Source organism: Musca domestica, unplaced genomic scaffold, assembly GCF_030504385.1.
Source record: "Musca domestica strain aabys unplaced genomic scaffold, Musca_domestica.polishedcontigs.V.1.1 12, whole genome shotgun sequence".
NCBI lineage: Eukaryota > Metazoa > Arthropoda > Insecta > Diptera > Muscidae > Musca > Musca domestica.
Genome location: NW_026712155.1, coordinates 7,768,389 through 7,783,538, shown reverse-complemented (window position 1 = coordinate 7,783,538; position 15,150 = coordinate 7,768,389). Strand labels below are relative to the sequence as shown.

Genomic DNA, 15,150 nt, shown 5'->3' with positions numbered 1-15,150 from the left:
GGAATGGTCCGACCTCTTCCATCTTTATAACAGATCTTGTGTTGATAGAAATATTGAGATGTACCCAGTCTGAATGGAATCGGATGTTAATTTTCGTTTTATCAGCTTTACGGATATTCAAAATTTGACCCTTTGTGGGGGAGGTACCAAAAGGAATGGTTCGACCACTACCATCCTTACAACAGATCTTGTGTTGATGGAAATATTGAGATGTGCCAAGTCTGAATGGAATCGGATGTTAATTTCGTGTTTTATGAGCTTTCTGGATAATCAAAATTTTGACCCTTTGTGGGAGAGGTACTAGAAGGAGTGGTCCGATCTCTACTATCTCTATAACAGATCCTGTGTTGATATAAATATTGAGATGTGCCAAGTTTAAATGGAATCGTATATTAATTTCGTGTCTTACGAGCTTCAAAGACATTTAACATTTTGACCCTTTGTGGGGGATGTACCAAAAGGAGTTGACCGATATATTCCATCTTCACACCAGACCTTGGGTGTGTACATCAAAGGCAATCGGAACCTCATTGTCCTCATTACCAAATTATGAGAAACTTTGTCATTGATAGACCTGTTGATCTAGAGGCTCTCTTAAACCTCTGAACCTCTCTTTAGATCATGAATGTCTTTCCTTACGTGCCTGGGCTGAGGTTGCCTATCCACGAGATGATGTTTTCTAACACCCAAGCAGGTATTGCGTCATTTTACTGTCACAACGATTAGACCTTTATCTCCTCATGTAGATGGTCGACAAGTGTCATGAGGAGGCATCCTGTTCCGGCTCTAAGGGCGACATCCTGGCAGGACTGAGTGGTTTTCACTGTGTAGCACTAACGTTGTGCGAACCACATCACATCCGCATATGTTACCACATATCAAGCTATCGCGTTATTAGAGGTCAACAAGATTTCCATAACAGCTCCTCAAGTGCTGCTGTCAAGACACTTGAAAACTATGTTCCTACTTCTTATATTATCGCAGATGGATGTGGTATGCGCGGACGACTTGAAAGCGCTAACTAATATGACTCCTAAGACATTGGGGTAATTGGCTGTCTGAATTAAAACTCCATCGACCTGCACATTTAGTGATAGTGTAACCGTCGATATCGTGTTGGATATTTGCATATTCCTCATAGTGTAAAGGTGGTTAGATCAACTAAATAAATGTTTAACCGATCGCCTACGTCATCAATGATGGGTGGGATTCGATGCCGTCTGGAGGGCGTGTAATGCCACAAATGTAGAGGTTAAACGGTTCCGGAGATATCACCCCACCTTGGGGAACTCTCTGTTTCAATTTTGTGGATATTTGTGGTGCCCTGCCCTTGTAGAAATAATGGGTCAGCGGATTGTTGTTACTACTGTTAAAAGACGTAAGAGTCAAAGGCGATTATATGTTTACATTGCATCTGTGTCTATACGAGAGGAACCGCAGAAAAGACCATCATTTTTCATTGTCCTCTCCGTCCACCTTTTCTGTCCCTTTTGTCTCCTCTAACCTGCTTTCATCGGATTTATTTTTTAAATCCCACAAAAAAAAGTTGAGAGGAAATATTAAATCTTTTTTAGCCAACGTCAGCTGTTTTTTTTCGCAACGAACATGGCATGTTTGCTTTGTTTTGTTGCTGTTGTTGTTGTTTTTGTTCCTTTTGCCATGCAAATTGTTTAACCCTAACTTGTTTATGTGTCTTATCAATATTTAAATGGATAAATATTTGCCACAGTTTACCAACTCCAACATCGTCGTCGTCGTCCTCATCATCGTCAACAGATGCTTTGAACATCCCCAACAACACCGAACAGACGAGTGAACAAACAAATAAAATACTAAAATTTTATTAAGGATACAATAATAAAATGCAAATTGAATTCGGTTGCAACGGCAGTAGGTGGCTTCATGATCTGGTACATGGCCTCGTCCCTCTCCCTCCAATGCCATCCATTGCAATCAAAATGTTCTTGTTAGTTGTTTTTCTTGTTATTGCTCGCTCTGTTGTTTTTCTTGTTGTTCCTTATCGGTGTGTGTTTGTGTGTGTGTTCCTTTGTCCTCCTTTCTTTCATTCATTTGATGTGGCTTTGAATTTTAAACTAAAGGTGCAAATTGAATAGAAAGAAATTGTTTGCCAACACCACATGGGCGATGGGGGTGGTGGTAGAGAGAATGAAGAGGAGGTAAAAAACATGTGTTGCTTATGATGCGTCTCTTGGGTATTATATGCCAAGAAAACACACACACACACACCGGGATGGAAATGAAGAGAATGTCATGTTGATAGCAATATGATGCTTATTTACAATATTTACACTTGGGAGTACATATGGAACGCATTTGAGTTAGGCTAGGGCAAGACCAATGCAGGGAGAGAGTCTTGAGAAGAGTGATTGAGAAATGAGAGAATTACATACGGGATTAAGCAAGACTTTCACGAATTAAAAATTATATCTCTTGGAAATTTTCATCTGTGTCCAAACGAAAGATATTACTGGGGATAATTGTTGATACGAAAAATATCACCAATAATAATAATTAATCGTATAATAATAATAATAATAATAATAATAATAATAATAATAATAATAATAATAATAATAATAATAATAATAATAATTTTTTATTCTCTTTTTGAGGCTTGGGATATAAAAATGATTTACGCATTAGACCATGTCATCACAAACATTCTGTATATTTTTCCAGTATCACTATCACTAGAGTGTGTTAATTTATTAAATCTATTGCATCCAATATAGTAATTAAAGTATTTTATGAATTTATTTCAAAACTCCTCTGCCTCTCTTAATTTGTTGGTTTCTGTTCAATATAAAATTGTATTTCATTCGATTTATTCCATTGCAATGCACTTCAAAGTCAATTGAAAATATGACCTGCAATTCGTAACCTATGTTTTTCTCGCCTTCTCCCTCCAGGCCGCTCTCTCTCACTCTCTTAATTTAATAATACTTTTGGATTTGTATGGTTCGAATTTGATAGCTATGAAATGATTGCATCCCTGAGTGGGTAATGCATAAATGTTTGGAAATGGTACGAAATGGGTGGGTGTTAGTAAATGTTTAACCCCTCTCGGGCTGTTTGGCAATAGATTTTATGACGGACTACACATTTGACACATATTCTCCTATTTAAAAATGCATCAAATTTTTATCAAAAAAAAAAATAATAAAAAACATGAAATTTCTCGCCGCTCCCCAAAGGTTTAATACCAAGGTAAACTAACTAAATTCACCGCCTAAGTACTATATGTAGCCAGCATGTGGTTTTTTGTTTGTTGGTACGGCATTTTATGCTCTATAAAGTTTTATGGTTTATTTCATTTGAGCAACCGTGTACAAAACTAGAGCCACAAAGCTTTTTAACCGCATCGATATTGAGCTGGGGGGGAGGGTTAGGGATGAATGGGGACAAAAGTGCAGGGACAAATAAATGCAATATGACATTTGTGACAAAATTAAATTATTAATTCATGATATGACACGAATTCCGCAAAAATAAAAATTTAGTTTATTAAAGTGATACAGCGAATAAATCATGCAGGATATTGGATATCTATCTCTGAGGGTGGGATTTTTTATGATTTAATATTTAAATTAAAAGAATTAGAAAATATCAGTTGGTTTCTGGACGATGTTCTGAGTTCCATAAAATGGAAACATACGTCTCGAATTTTACTCCATTTGAACTGGTATTAGCCCAATAATGGCACAATAAACCTGAAATCGCATTAAGGATATATATGGAAGCTATGTCCCAATCATAGCCGTTCTCGATAAAATTTGGCAAATGTATTTCTGAGCTCTATAGATATCTGGTGCCAAATATCATTGTTGCCGAATGCATATTGCGAATGTGAGGGAATTAAACACCAAATCGGATAAAAATTATTTATGGGAGCTATAGCAATATCTGAACCGATTTTCACCAAATTTGATCTACTTGCTTCTAGAATTAATTCGGTCGGATGTGCCACAATTCAGGTCAATTTGTACTCATATTGGCCATTTGGTGCACAATTAACCCGAAATCGGTTGAAGATATATGGGAGTTATATCTAAATCTGATCCGATTATCACAAATTTTAATAAGGTTCGTCCTTGGGCCAAACATTAGTGTTTGGAAAATTTCATTTCAATCAGATAATAAATGCGACATTTTCTTCACAAGAATACATACATGAACGGACTGACATGCATAAATCGACTCAGAAGATCCTCAAAAGTGCGGAGATGGGTAATATCAATCCACTCCTTCGGGGACCTCCCCCGCAAATTGTAAACATTTTCAAAGAAAATATTTTACTGCACATAAAGAGAAAGAATAGTCCGATTTTGCTCCAACTTTGCAAATCCCAATATTTGCATCAGTGCTAGGTCAGGTGGGAAAATGGACAATATCGGTTCACTCCAACAAGTACCTACCCCACAAATGGTCAACATTTTGAATAATTATAACTCTTATAAAATGTGATCTAAGAGTCCGATTGTCTTCAAACTATACACCTCACAATATTTTTATTAACACACGGTCTGGTGTGAAAATGGGATATATCGATCCACTCCTTTTGGTACCTCCCCCACAATGGGTTAAAATTTTGAATATTCATGAAGCTCATAAGTCACAAAATTAACATCCGATTCCATTCAGACTTGGCACATCTCGATATTTCTATCAACACTATATCTGTTATAAAGATTGTCGAGATCGGATCATTCCTTCTGGTACCTCTCCCACAAAGGGTCAAAGTTTTGAATAACAAAAACGATCATAAAACTCGAAAAAAGCATCCGGTTCTCTTCATATTTCACACATCTCATAATTTCTACTAACACGAGATCTGCTGTGAAGACGGGATATGTCGGTCCACTCCTTCTGGTACCTCCCTCAGAACGGGTCAAAATTTTGAATATAAATAAAGCTCATAAAACACGAAATTAACATTCGATTCCATTCAGACTTGGCACATCTCAATATTTCCATCAACACAAGATCTGTTATAAAGAAGGTAGAGATCAGGCAATTCCTTCTGGTACCTCCCCCACAAATGGTCAAAGTTTCGAATAAACAAAGATTATAAAATCTGAAATAAGCATCCAGTTCTCTTCATAACACAAGATCTGCTGTGAAGATGGGATATATCGGTCCACTCCTTCTGGTACCTCTGACACAGAGGGTGGAATTTGTAAGCTCAAAAAACGAGAAATTAACGTCCGATTCTATTCAGACTTGGTACATCTCAATATCTCCATCAACACAAGATCTGTTATGGTAGAGATCGGACCATTTCTTTAGGTACCTCCCTCACATAGGGTTCAAGAAACGTTGAAAGAAAGCGAAAAAGCGAAAGTATCCAACTCTCTTCAAATTTCAAACATACAAATATTTTTGCTAACGCAGGATCTTTTGTGAAGATGATATGTATCTATGAACCCCTGCTAGTACTTAAGCCACCAAGAGTCACAATTTTCAATACTTTTATCTGCCCCATAAAGGATCAAAAGTTTGAATAATCATAAGTCGAGGCTGGGGGTATACACCTGTCGGCAAAACCGACTGACTTTATTTAACTTGTTTTACCTCTTCTTTCATAATCTGCTGGATTTTTACCATTATTATTGAAAATGCTGACATTTGTTGCGTAGCGTTATTATTCGTAATGGTTTTATGAACTAAAAGGAGGGTCGCTCTTCCCATTTGGATGTCCTGTATATTTTCTTACCAAAACTAGAACATTGTATATTTCTAAAATAAAAAAATAACAATATATTTTTAATTATAAAGGAATTAGTTAATATTTTTAATATAATAATAATTTTTAATATAATAATAATTTTTAATATAATAATAATAATTTTAGTTATATCGCTTGTAAATTTCTATGCGTTTGAAGTTATTCACGTTTTCATAATTTCATAACCACACAAAATTAAATCAGCCTCATTTCCAGCAAACTTTATGTATTTACATACCTATAATAATAACTAAATAAATATAAAATATAGTAGTTTCTTATATGTGTAATATATCAAGTTTTTATTTACCTATAATCCATGCTTCAACATCTAAATACTTAAATTTATATATAAACGCAATAGCTTGCTTTAACTTTCTTCTTCTACTTCCTCTTTTCTTGGTTTACCATACGATCAGATAACGGCAAACCTGATACTAATCTCATTTTTTCTTTCTTTTTTCATTTATTTTTGAATATTTCTTTGTTTCATTCTTTATCTTTTTCTTTAAATAGAGCAACCACTTCTATAGCAAATGAAAATAGTTTTGACATACAAACCAAACCAAAAAAATATTAGCAAACGCTTGAGCAAATCCAAACCTTCTACTGTACAAAGAACAAACCAAAAAACGTGTTAATAACCAGCAACTGCTACTACTACTAACAATCAAACAAACTACTGAGCTGCTTACTTAGGAAGCGAGCAAATCCTGAAACACTCCAAAAAACCGAGAAGCACATTGAAAACGGCCACAGACGCCATCTCGAACACTGAAAACAAACACCAGCCTCTCTGCCTCTCTCTCTCTCTCTCTCTCTCTCTCTCTCTCTCTCTCTAACTTGCTCTCTGCTCACTCTAAACCACCAAATCACAATTGCAACACCAACACAATTGCCAAACAAACAAACGGAAGAAGAACGGGAGTATCAGAAAGAAACAACTTGAAATCTCTACTTAACAGAAAATTCAATTCCTGTAAAAAGTGTAGTCCCTAGAGAACTAATTTCCCAAATCAAACAAAGGAAATCCAAACTAGAGACCACCATTTATTGGACACACAATTGGCAGCTAGAAAACACTTTAGACACCCAACCACCAATCCATTTACACAGCATTTCGCTGCTTCTATTTTGCACTTGTCGTCGCCTGGTACAAAACCAAAAACAGCACAAACATTTTCAAAATCAATAAAATACACAAACAACCGAGATCCCCTACACCCTGTGACATAGACAGCCAAGACAACCACTATTACACTTGCACACACAACGCACCAGCAGCATCAGAATTGGTTCAATCGCAGCCACAGTCATTGGATCACAGCCACCACAACCACCCCCACCACCAGCAGCAGCAGCAGCATCCTTGCAAAATAACGACCACCACGAAGACAAATCCAAACACCATTTCGGCGGCCGCTGCTGCTGCCGCACACGGCCATAGTCACCAGCAACAGAACGCCATGAATGCCAACAAAATGAAAAAACGTGACACCGATTTATGACTGGTGCGTACCAAGGGTGCTCTGGGTTTGGGCCTTGGCAATACGGGCAGTCGTTATAAGGTGACGGCTCGATGTGTGCCCGAGGTGAGCATCACCTCGCCCAGTGAGAGTGGTCTGTATGGCCAGGATGTAAAAGGCCCCGCACCACCCTCCGGAGCACCAGCATCAACACCCACCACCACCACCTCCTCCAATTCATGTAGTTTCTCACCCACTCAATACTATAGCTATTCCCAAAACATACCCACAACATCCAGTAACACGAACTCGAACACAAACACCCCAGCCAACAACCAACACCACAACCACCACCACATCATCCTCAGCCAGAACCAAGTCAACGCCAGCAACAACATCAAGAATTTGAAGAATAGCAACAAAATTCAAGGCAAAAGTAATAGTCCAAATAGCTCTCTCGACAGTCCCCCAAATCTAGGCAACAACACTAATGCAAACATTTCCTCCCCCTCCCCCTCAGGAGCCACTCTCGTCGAGGAGGAAGACTTTAATGAACTTACCGCCGTACCCACAACTACCACCCACATTGTGATAGCAGCAGCAGCGCCAGCAGACAGCAGCAGTACCAGCGAGCCAAACAGCAAGACGAGCCGGCACTTGCCACCCCTTAAACTCAAACAGTCGATTTCGGCCCAGGGGCCCTGTTCGACCATTGCAGCCTCGGTGAGAAATGTGCTGCAACGTCAACAGGCCTCCACAGCAGCAACAAGTCCAACAACAACAACAGCAGCAGCACAAAACAAAAGTAAACGCAGCGCAACATCAACGAACATAACGCCTCAAACGAGTGCCGAAAGTCAACCGAACGAAACGACACCGCTTGTGGTGACACCGCAGCATCCAGCTGAAGAGCCCCCGGCATATGCGGCCAACTCAACATCGTCGACCAATTCGCCCAACAACAGCATAAACACGACCTACTACCAACAAGCCGCCCCTAACGCCGCCACCACCACTACCGCCACCGTTGCCTCCACTGCCACCAACGCCGGAACAACGCCAACAGCCACAACCTACACCACCTATTCCCACAACTCGAAGACGACCCGCTCCTGGCCGGTGATCTATCGCAATCCCCATCACTACGACTACGAGGCCTTGTATGCGAACGCACCCAAGGGCCCCTCGCAGTACCCGGCGGCCGTTGTCTCATCGTCGTTCAAGCAGAACTGCTATTCGAATCAATTCAAACAGTCGATTGTCTACTCGTCCAGCAATGAGGACCTAAGCACAATCAATGAATATCCGGCAGATGGTGCGGTGGCTCAGGGTAATGGTGGTAGAAGCAGTAGTCTCATCGGTTGTGGTGGTGGCTATAACAATAACAACAACAGCAGCAGCAACAGCAACAGTTCCGCAAAATACAGTCAGCAGCAGCAGCAGCAACAACAAACAACTTGTTACTATTTTTCACCCTCTCGCCACAACAGCATTTATGAGCATCCCTCGGCTGTGGTCGCCAGCTCACTACAATACGATCCGCACAGTTCGTCGGCCGCAGCTATTGAATCGTTGCGTCGCAGCAACAGCATTCTGTTGCGGAACAGCAGCTGTTCTTCGAAAATAATGATGCACCAATCGACACGGGGTGGCGGTGGCGATCTGGACAGTCCCACATCGCTCAATTCGGCCATGGATGTGACCAGTACCGTTGGCGGATCAAATTGTTGCTCAAGTTGTTGCATGGGCCCACCGCCTTTGCTCTTCCTCTTCGTAACGCTGCTGATGACGACCAGTGCCACAGCAATGCTATGCGCTGCCATAATGACCGATCACTGGGAGCATGTGAAATGGGATCGAGCGAGTCTGGAGCGATACTCGAATCGTTCGAATTTGCAATTGGAATGGATAATGGAGGATACAGTGGCCATGCTGAAACCGGACAAGAGAGGTGAGTGAGAAATATTGATTTTGGTTTTTTTTTAATGAGATATAAAACAAGTAAAATACTCGTAGTATCAGTTGATTTTGCCGACAGATGTATACCCTCAGCCTAGCGTTATGAGTGTTCAAACTGATGACCCCTTTAGGGGGGAGGTGCTAGAAGAAGGAGAAGTGGGAAGGAGATCTCTGGTTAAGATATATTTATAGAAAACCATTGCTGATTTTTTCGAAAGTTATGAGAGATATACAGGGTGGGATAAAAAAAAACTGCAACAAAGTCAAACGCAATAATTTTTACATTTTTTTAAATTTTATTGAATGAAAGCAAACAATTTCGGAAATAGCATCAAATTCTAGAATAAGTTTAGATTTGTTGGAATTGGTAACCTTCGGCACGAATTATGGCCTTCAAACGGCCAATGAAACCGTCACAAGTTGCCCGAATGTTGCTCTGCAGTATTTTGGCCCATTCACGGCGAAGCGCTTGTTTGAGGTGCTCGACACTTTGGTATTTTTTAGTTCCAACTTTGCTTTCCAAAATACTCCAGACACAATAGTCCAACGGACGGGTATCCGGAGATTTTGGTGGCCATTGTGCGCCGGAAATGAAGCGAGAAACCTCATTTCGTAACCATTCTTGGGTAGCGCGAGCTGAGTGCGATGGTGCTGAGTCATGTTGGAATGTCCAAGGTGTGCAGCCAAAATGTTTGCATGCCTAAGGCTTTAATACACCCTCCAGAACATTTTCGCGATAATATTTGGCATTTATTCTGATACCACGATGATGTCGATTAATACGAGCGGAAAGCGACCATCGTCTGTTATGGCGGCTCACACCATCACCTTAAGTTGGCCACCAGAACTCAAGCGCCGGGAATGTTGCTCTGCGGTATTTTGGCACATTCCCGTCGAAGCGCTTGCTTGAGGTGATCGACACTTTGGTATTTTATAGTGCCAACCTTGCTTTCCCTAATACTGCAGACACAATAGTCCAACGGATTGATATCCGGAGATTTTGGTGGCCATTTGTAACCATTCTTGGGTGGCGCGTGCTGAGTGCGATGGTGCTGAGTCCTGTTGGAATGTCCAAGGTCTGCGGCCAAAATGTTTGCATGCCCAAGCCTTTAATACACCCTCCAGAATATTTTCGCGATAATATTCGCGCGTTTATTCTGATGGCACGGTCGATTAATACGAGCAGAGAGCGATCACCAGCTGTCATGGCGGCCCACCCCACCACCATGGCCCGCGCTTGAGTTCTGGTGGCCAACCGAAGGTGCACATTTTCATCTGACCTCTTTGGCAAGTAAACACGATCACTTTGTTTACAAACTGCTGGACAACGAATGTTTTCTCATCGGAGAAAACCAAGCTCGGCAGTTCACCACTTTCGGCCAAGCGAAGCAACTCTTTAGCTCTTTTGAGTCTATTTTCTTTTTGTTGCGGTGTAAGTTCTTGCACTTTTTGGTATTTCAATGACTTAACCCCGAGCTAATTTTTCAATATTTGCGAATGGAATATTGTGATATGTTCAGCTCACAAGCCACTGCGACGTGGGTTTCGATCAAGTCGCTTTACTTTTTCACTTTTCGAATCATTTCTGCTGATGTTGCTGTTTTCTTCCTTCGACTTCCACCTGACGTCGGGCTACGCTACCAGTATCACGGTAATGAGCGATGGTACGAGACACAAAAGATATATTCACATTTAAATGCTGGAGTGCTCTAATGATAGCCACTTGTGGTTTTGCAGCCAAATATAAAGAAATCACACTATCACGCTTGAGGTCCAACACGAATAACTTTTTTTTCTGGAGAGTTCTCATCAAAATGCTTTTGTACGCCTGTAAACAATATAATGAGCTGTCACTGGAATAATTTTAACAGCTGTCAGACGAGTGACTTGTAAATGACAGCAGTCTGAAGTTGGTTGCAGTTTTTTCATCTCACCCTGTTAATGTTCGATGTATTAGATGTATTAGATGAAGTATGAAAATGGAATACTTCGGTCCGCTATATGTGTTACCTCAGGCATATTTCCATAATATCCAAAAAATTGCACATATCTCATATAAAGCATAGGAAGTAGTCGATATAGTCCAAATCTGGCACGTTGTAATATTTATATCAGTCTTAGGTCAAATACGAATTGGTCAATATTGGGTATACATCTGTCGGCAAAGCCGATTGATACTATTTTAGATGTTTAATTATAGAACTAGGCTTAGACACTTTCTTTTATAAATTCCTTGTCATTTTTCTTATAAGAGCAATATATTTTTAATATAACACAACAGTGTAGCTTTCCTTTTTGGGGGAAAAAATTCAAGCAATAGTGGTCGGTCTCCTCTTTAAAGTTCTACAAACTACAAACACAAATACTTTGATCCAATGGCTCTATTTTTAGAATTTCTATTTAATCTGTTGCCTAATTAAATTCAAATCAAAAAACACCCTTTTCTCCACAATGTCGACAATGATAGGAATGCAGACAAATATAGAATTAAATAACTAACCATAGCACACATACGTGAGTGTATAAATAAAGGGAAACAACAACCTTGACCTTATTCATTGGAGACATAAACTATTGCGATAACAAATGCAAACACTCATGCATATATATGTATGTGTGCACACATCTACATATCAAAGCCGGCTGGATACCTTACTCCGCCATCGTCGTCGGCTGTGGCACCACCACCACCACCACAAGAACTAAAATCATATACCTGACGCCCGGCGCACCTGTCTCATGAATTCCCTTGGCACGTCTCTCTAAAAAAAAATACAGAGTTTATATACCACATTTAGAGCGACTTAACCTTATGGGCTGACGTGACTTTCCCGGCCAAACCCATCATCATGTCAACAACGCGAAAGACGTTTCACCTTCAATTTGGTGCCAAAGTCTTTGGTGCGACGCTACAAAGCTTGGGGAGGCTTGGCAAAATCGAGGGAAAATTGCTAATAATGCGATGATGTGAACTTCACGTTAAGCAACAACAAAAAAAGCGAAGAGTTAAAGCATGGCCCAATGTCACAAACACACACACACACACAAGAGCCAGCCATGAAAACTTTACTTTCAAATGTAGTTAAAGTTGTAGTGAAGGAGAACGTTTCTGGCTTCTTCTTCTTCTGCCTTGGTTCGCTCTTTCTATTTGCCATGGCGATTAAATCGATTTTGGCTCTCCATTCGCTACTTTCACTATCAATTGCGGAAGTATCACGTAGAGGATGTCGAAGCAACAACAACGTGCTTGGTATAGCAGCGGCAGCAACAGCAACAGGCACGTGCTTGGAATGTTAACTGGGAGCTGAACTAAAATTTTGTAGTTTAATTTAAGAAAGCAGAAAAAAAGCAATTCTAAAATATTTTTCAAAACTTTTTTTTGGCAAAGAAGGACATATTCTAATTTAGAATTTTCTGGATAAAAGACCTTAAGGTGAGAATACATAAATCCTCACCTTAAGGTGAGAGTACATAAAACGTTTTTTTCCTTTTAGGATCTTTTTTTTAAAGGAGAGCATTTACAGGTCTCTTCAAATCTTAAGTTGATAGAAAGCCTTATACAGGATATTTTAAGTCTTCCATATATCCTCTGTAAATAAAAAGACTCACAAGTTTTCCATAACTAAAGGAACTTCTTTTTTCCCCAGGTCCTTAAGGAGAAGACCTTAAATAGATGCTTTATTAATGGAAGACACTATAAGAGACATCTATATAAATAATACCCTTACAGGACTTCTATAGATATAAGTCATTTTACAGATCTTGAGATAAATCTGAAGATTTAAAGGGTCCAGAAGACCCTCTACTAATGTTTTTAAAATAGAAGACACTAGAGGAGTCTTCCTTGAATGTGCGATATTTTCTACTAAACTTTTATAGATGTGAGACCATTTTTTGAGATTTTCTGAGGACAGAATTCTATGAAAGACTCTATAGGAGTCTTCTATATAATGAAGACCCTTTACAGGCCTTCTACAGATGGAAGATCTTTTACAGGACTTCTGTGAAGCAAACTGCTGGCTCGATTTCAGAAAAAGAGGACAAGTTGGGTAGAATTTACTTACCAAGTAACCTCTGTATGACTCCAATAAGAGTTGGACAGTGGCAGAGTAAGTGCTCCACTGTCTCAGTTTCCTCCTCGTCCTGGCAGAGCCTGCAGTATTCGGTGTCGTCGATGTTTCCGTGACCTATAATTGGCCCACCATAAGCTTTAGGTCAGATTTCGTCAAGGAGATGAGTGACATTGATCTTCATTCAAAGATCACTGCCCATATTTTTTGGAGATATTACATCCCCTTCCAATCAGCCAGTTCTGATTGAATCCTCAAAGGTAGTGCTTATGGAATACTTGAAAGAAGTGACTCAATGGTGGCTTTACTTAGCTATCGATCTCTAGATCTACTGACTCAGATCCGCCTCTGGCCAATTCATCTACTGATTCATTGCCGGATATGTTACAATAACCAGGGACCCAACAAAATTTAACAGACGACTGAAACTTTTCCAAAGCATTTCTGCATTCCAGAACAGCCAAATATTTGATTGTAACAAAATTAAGAGCCTTCAAAGCCTTCAGTTCATTATGTTTCCCAACAGCTCCATGGCTTTTCTGATAGCAAATATTTCTGCCTGAAAAACGCTGCAGTATTTGTTTAATTTAAAAGATCTCCGGATGTTCAAGCATTCACAGGACTCCATAGATAAAACCCATCTATAGATCTTTAGGAAGATTTCCATCAGCTTTAGTTTGAAATATGTTACAGGTCATTATAATGTGAATACCTTTCATAGGTCCCTCGTTGGGCATGCTGGCCTCAGCAGGCATTGGACAAATTTTAATTGACAATTATCGTCAGGTCTTCTATATATGGAATAGCTCATGCTCTCCTACAAGAAATTGAAAGAAAGATAAGAATCATACTTTTTTAATTAAAAAAAATATTGAAATTCAAAACTTACTTCTTAAACGTGTCTTCCATCCTCCCTTAGCCGATAAAAGGTGAAGACCCTCTGCAGAATATTTAAAGATCAGGGCTGTAGACAAAATATATTCTAACGGTCTTCTTTAGACAGTTTCATACAGTCATTCTACGGATAGAAAACCTTTCCCAGACTTTTTGTAGGCAGAAAACCTTCTATTAATACCCCAAATATGGGTCCTCCATAGATCTGCAGTACGTCTTTTCTCTTGTTAGAAGGATCTTCTCTTCTAAATATATTTCCAGCCCAACTTCGCTAATTGTTCAGGTTTTCAATTGGAAGTTTTCTTTCAATTTTAGGAAGTATTGCTTCATTTTAAATGGAATTCATTTCATACGCCCCTGGTTGGATATAGAGCTTCGCCAGGTATTAGACAAATTGAGCTAGTTCATACTTTTCTGCAAAAACATATTATCCTGCATAAAACATATTATTTTAAAAAATATTAAAATCCAAAACTTACTTATTAACCTTTGTCTTCCTTCCTTTCCTCCTCTTAGCTGATCATCGTTTTCGACGTGACAATCTCTTTCTGGTGCCAATGCATGGCGGCATTTGGACCCTTTGTATAGATTTACCCCTACACGAGATACAAGAACTGAGAAGACATCCGAAATTTCCACGTAGCGCACCGACATGTCTCAACTATTTGGCCGGATCGATGGAGAATGCTCGTGGCGAGGAGCAACGTAACGATTGGCAACATAGTGAGTCACAGACCACCTTGCAGCCTCATCTAAGTACGTATGGTACAATCTATGTGTTCATCAAGTGTCCGTTTTTTGTGTCTGTCGCTCTCTCTCTCCGTATTCTTTCTATATATCTCTATTTTTCTTTCCCTTTGGTAAAAACAAAAAAAAAAGATCTACACTTTAGTGCAATATCTAACATCTATACATACACATTACAGATGGTGTTTGTTAACTTAACTTATGTATATCCATGTATATACAAACCATACTAATATTTATATAGAGTAGAGCGAATGTTTATTAAAGG

The 15,150-nt window shown here is 39.5% G+C and overlaps 1 protein-coding gene across 3 annotated transcripts in view; it reads left to right on the top strand.

Moving 5' to 3' along the window:
* LOC101894639 (uncharacterized) overlaps positions 1-15,150 on the top strand; it is a 101,410-nt gene that overhangs the window by 67,067 nt on the left and 19,193 nt on the right. For 2 of the 3 annotated variants that reach the window (XM_059118145.1, XM_059118144.1), the window contains exons 4-5: positions 7,733-9,163; positions 14,652-14,891. In XM_059118145.1, the coding sequence (XP_058974128.1) occupies positions 7,733-9,163; positions 14,652-14,891 (1,671 nt within the window). The remainder of the gene's footprint in view (positions 1-7,732; positions 9,164-14,651; positions 14,892-15,150) is intronic. The other variant, XM_059118146.1, reaches the window with a different exon arrangement.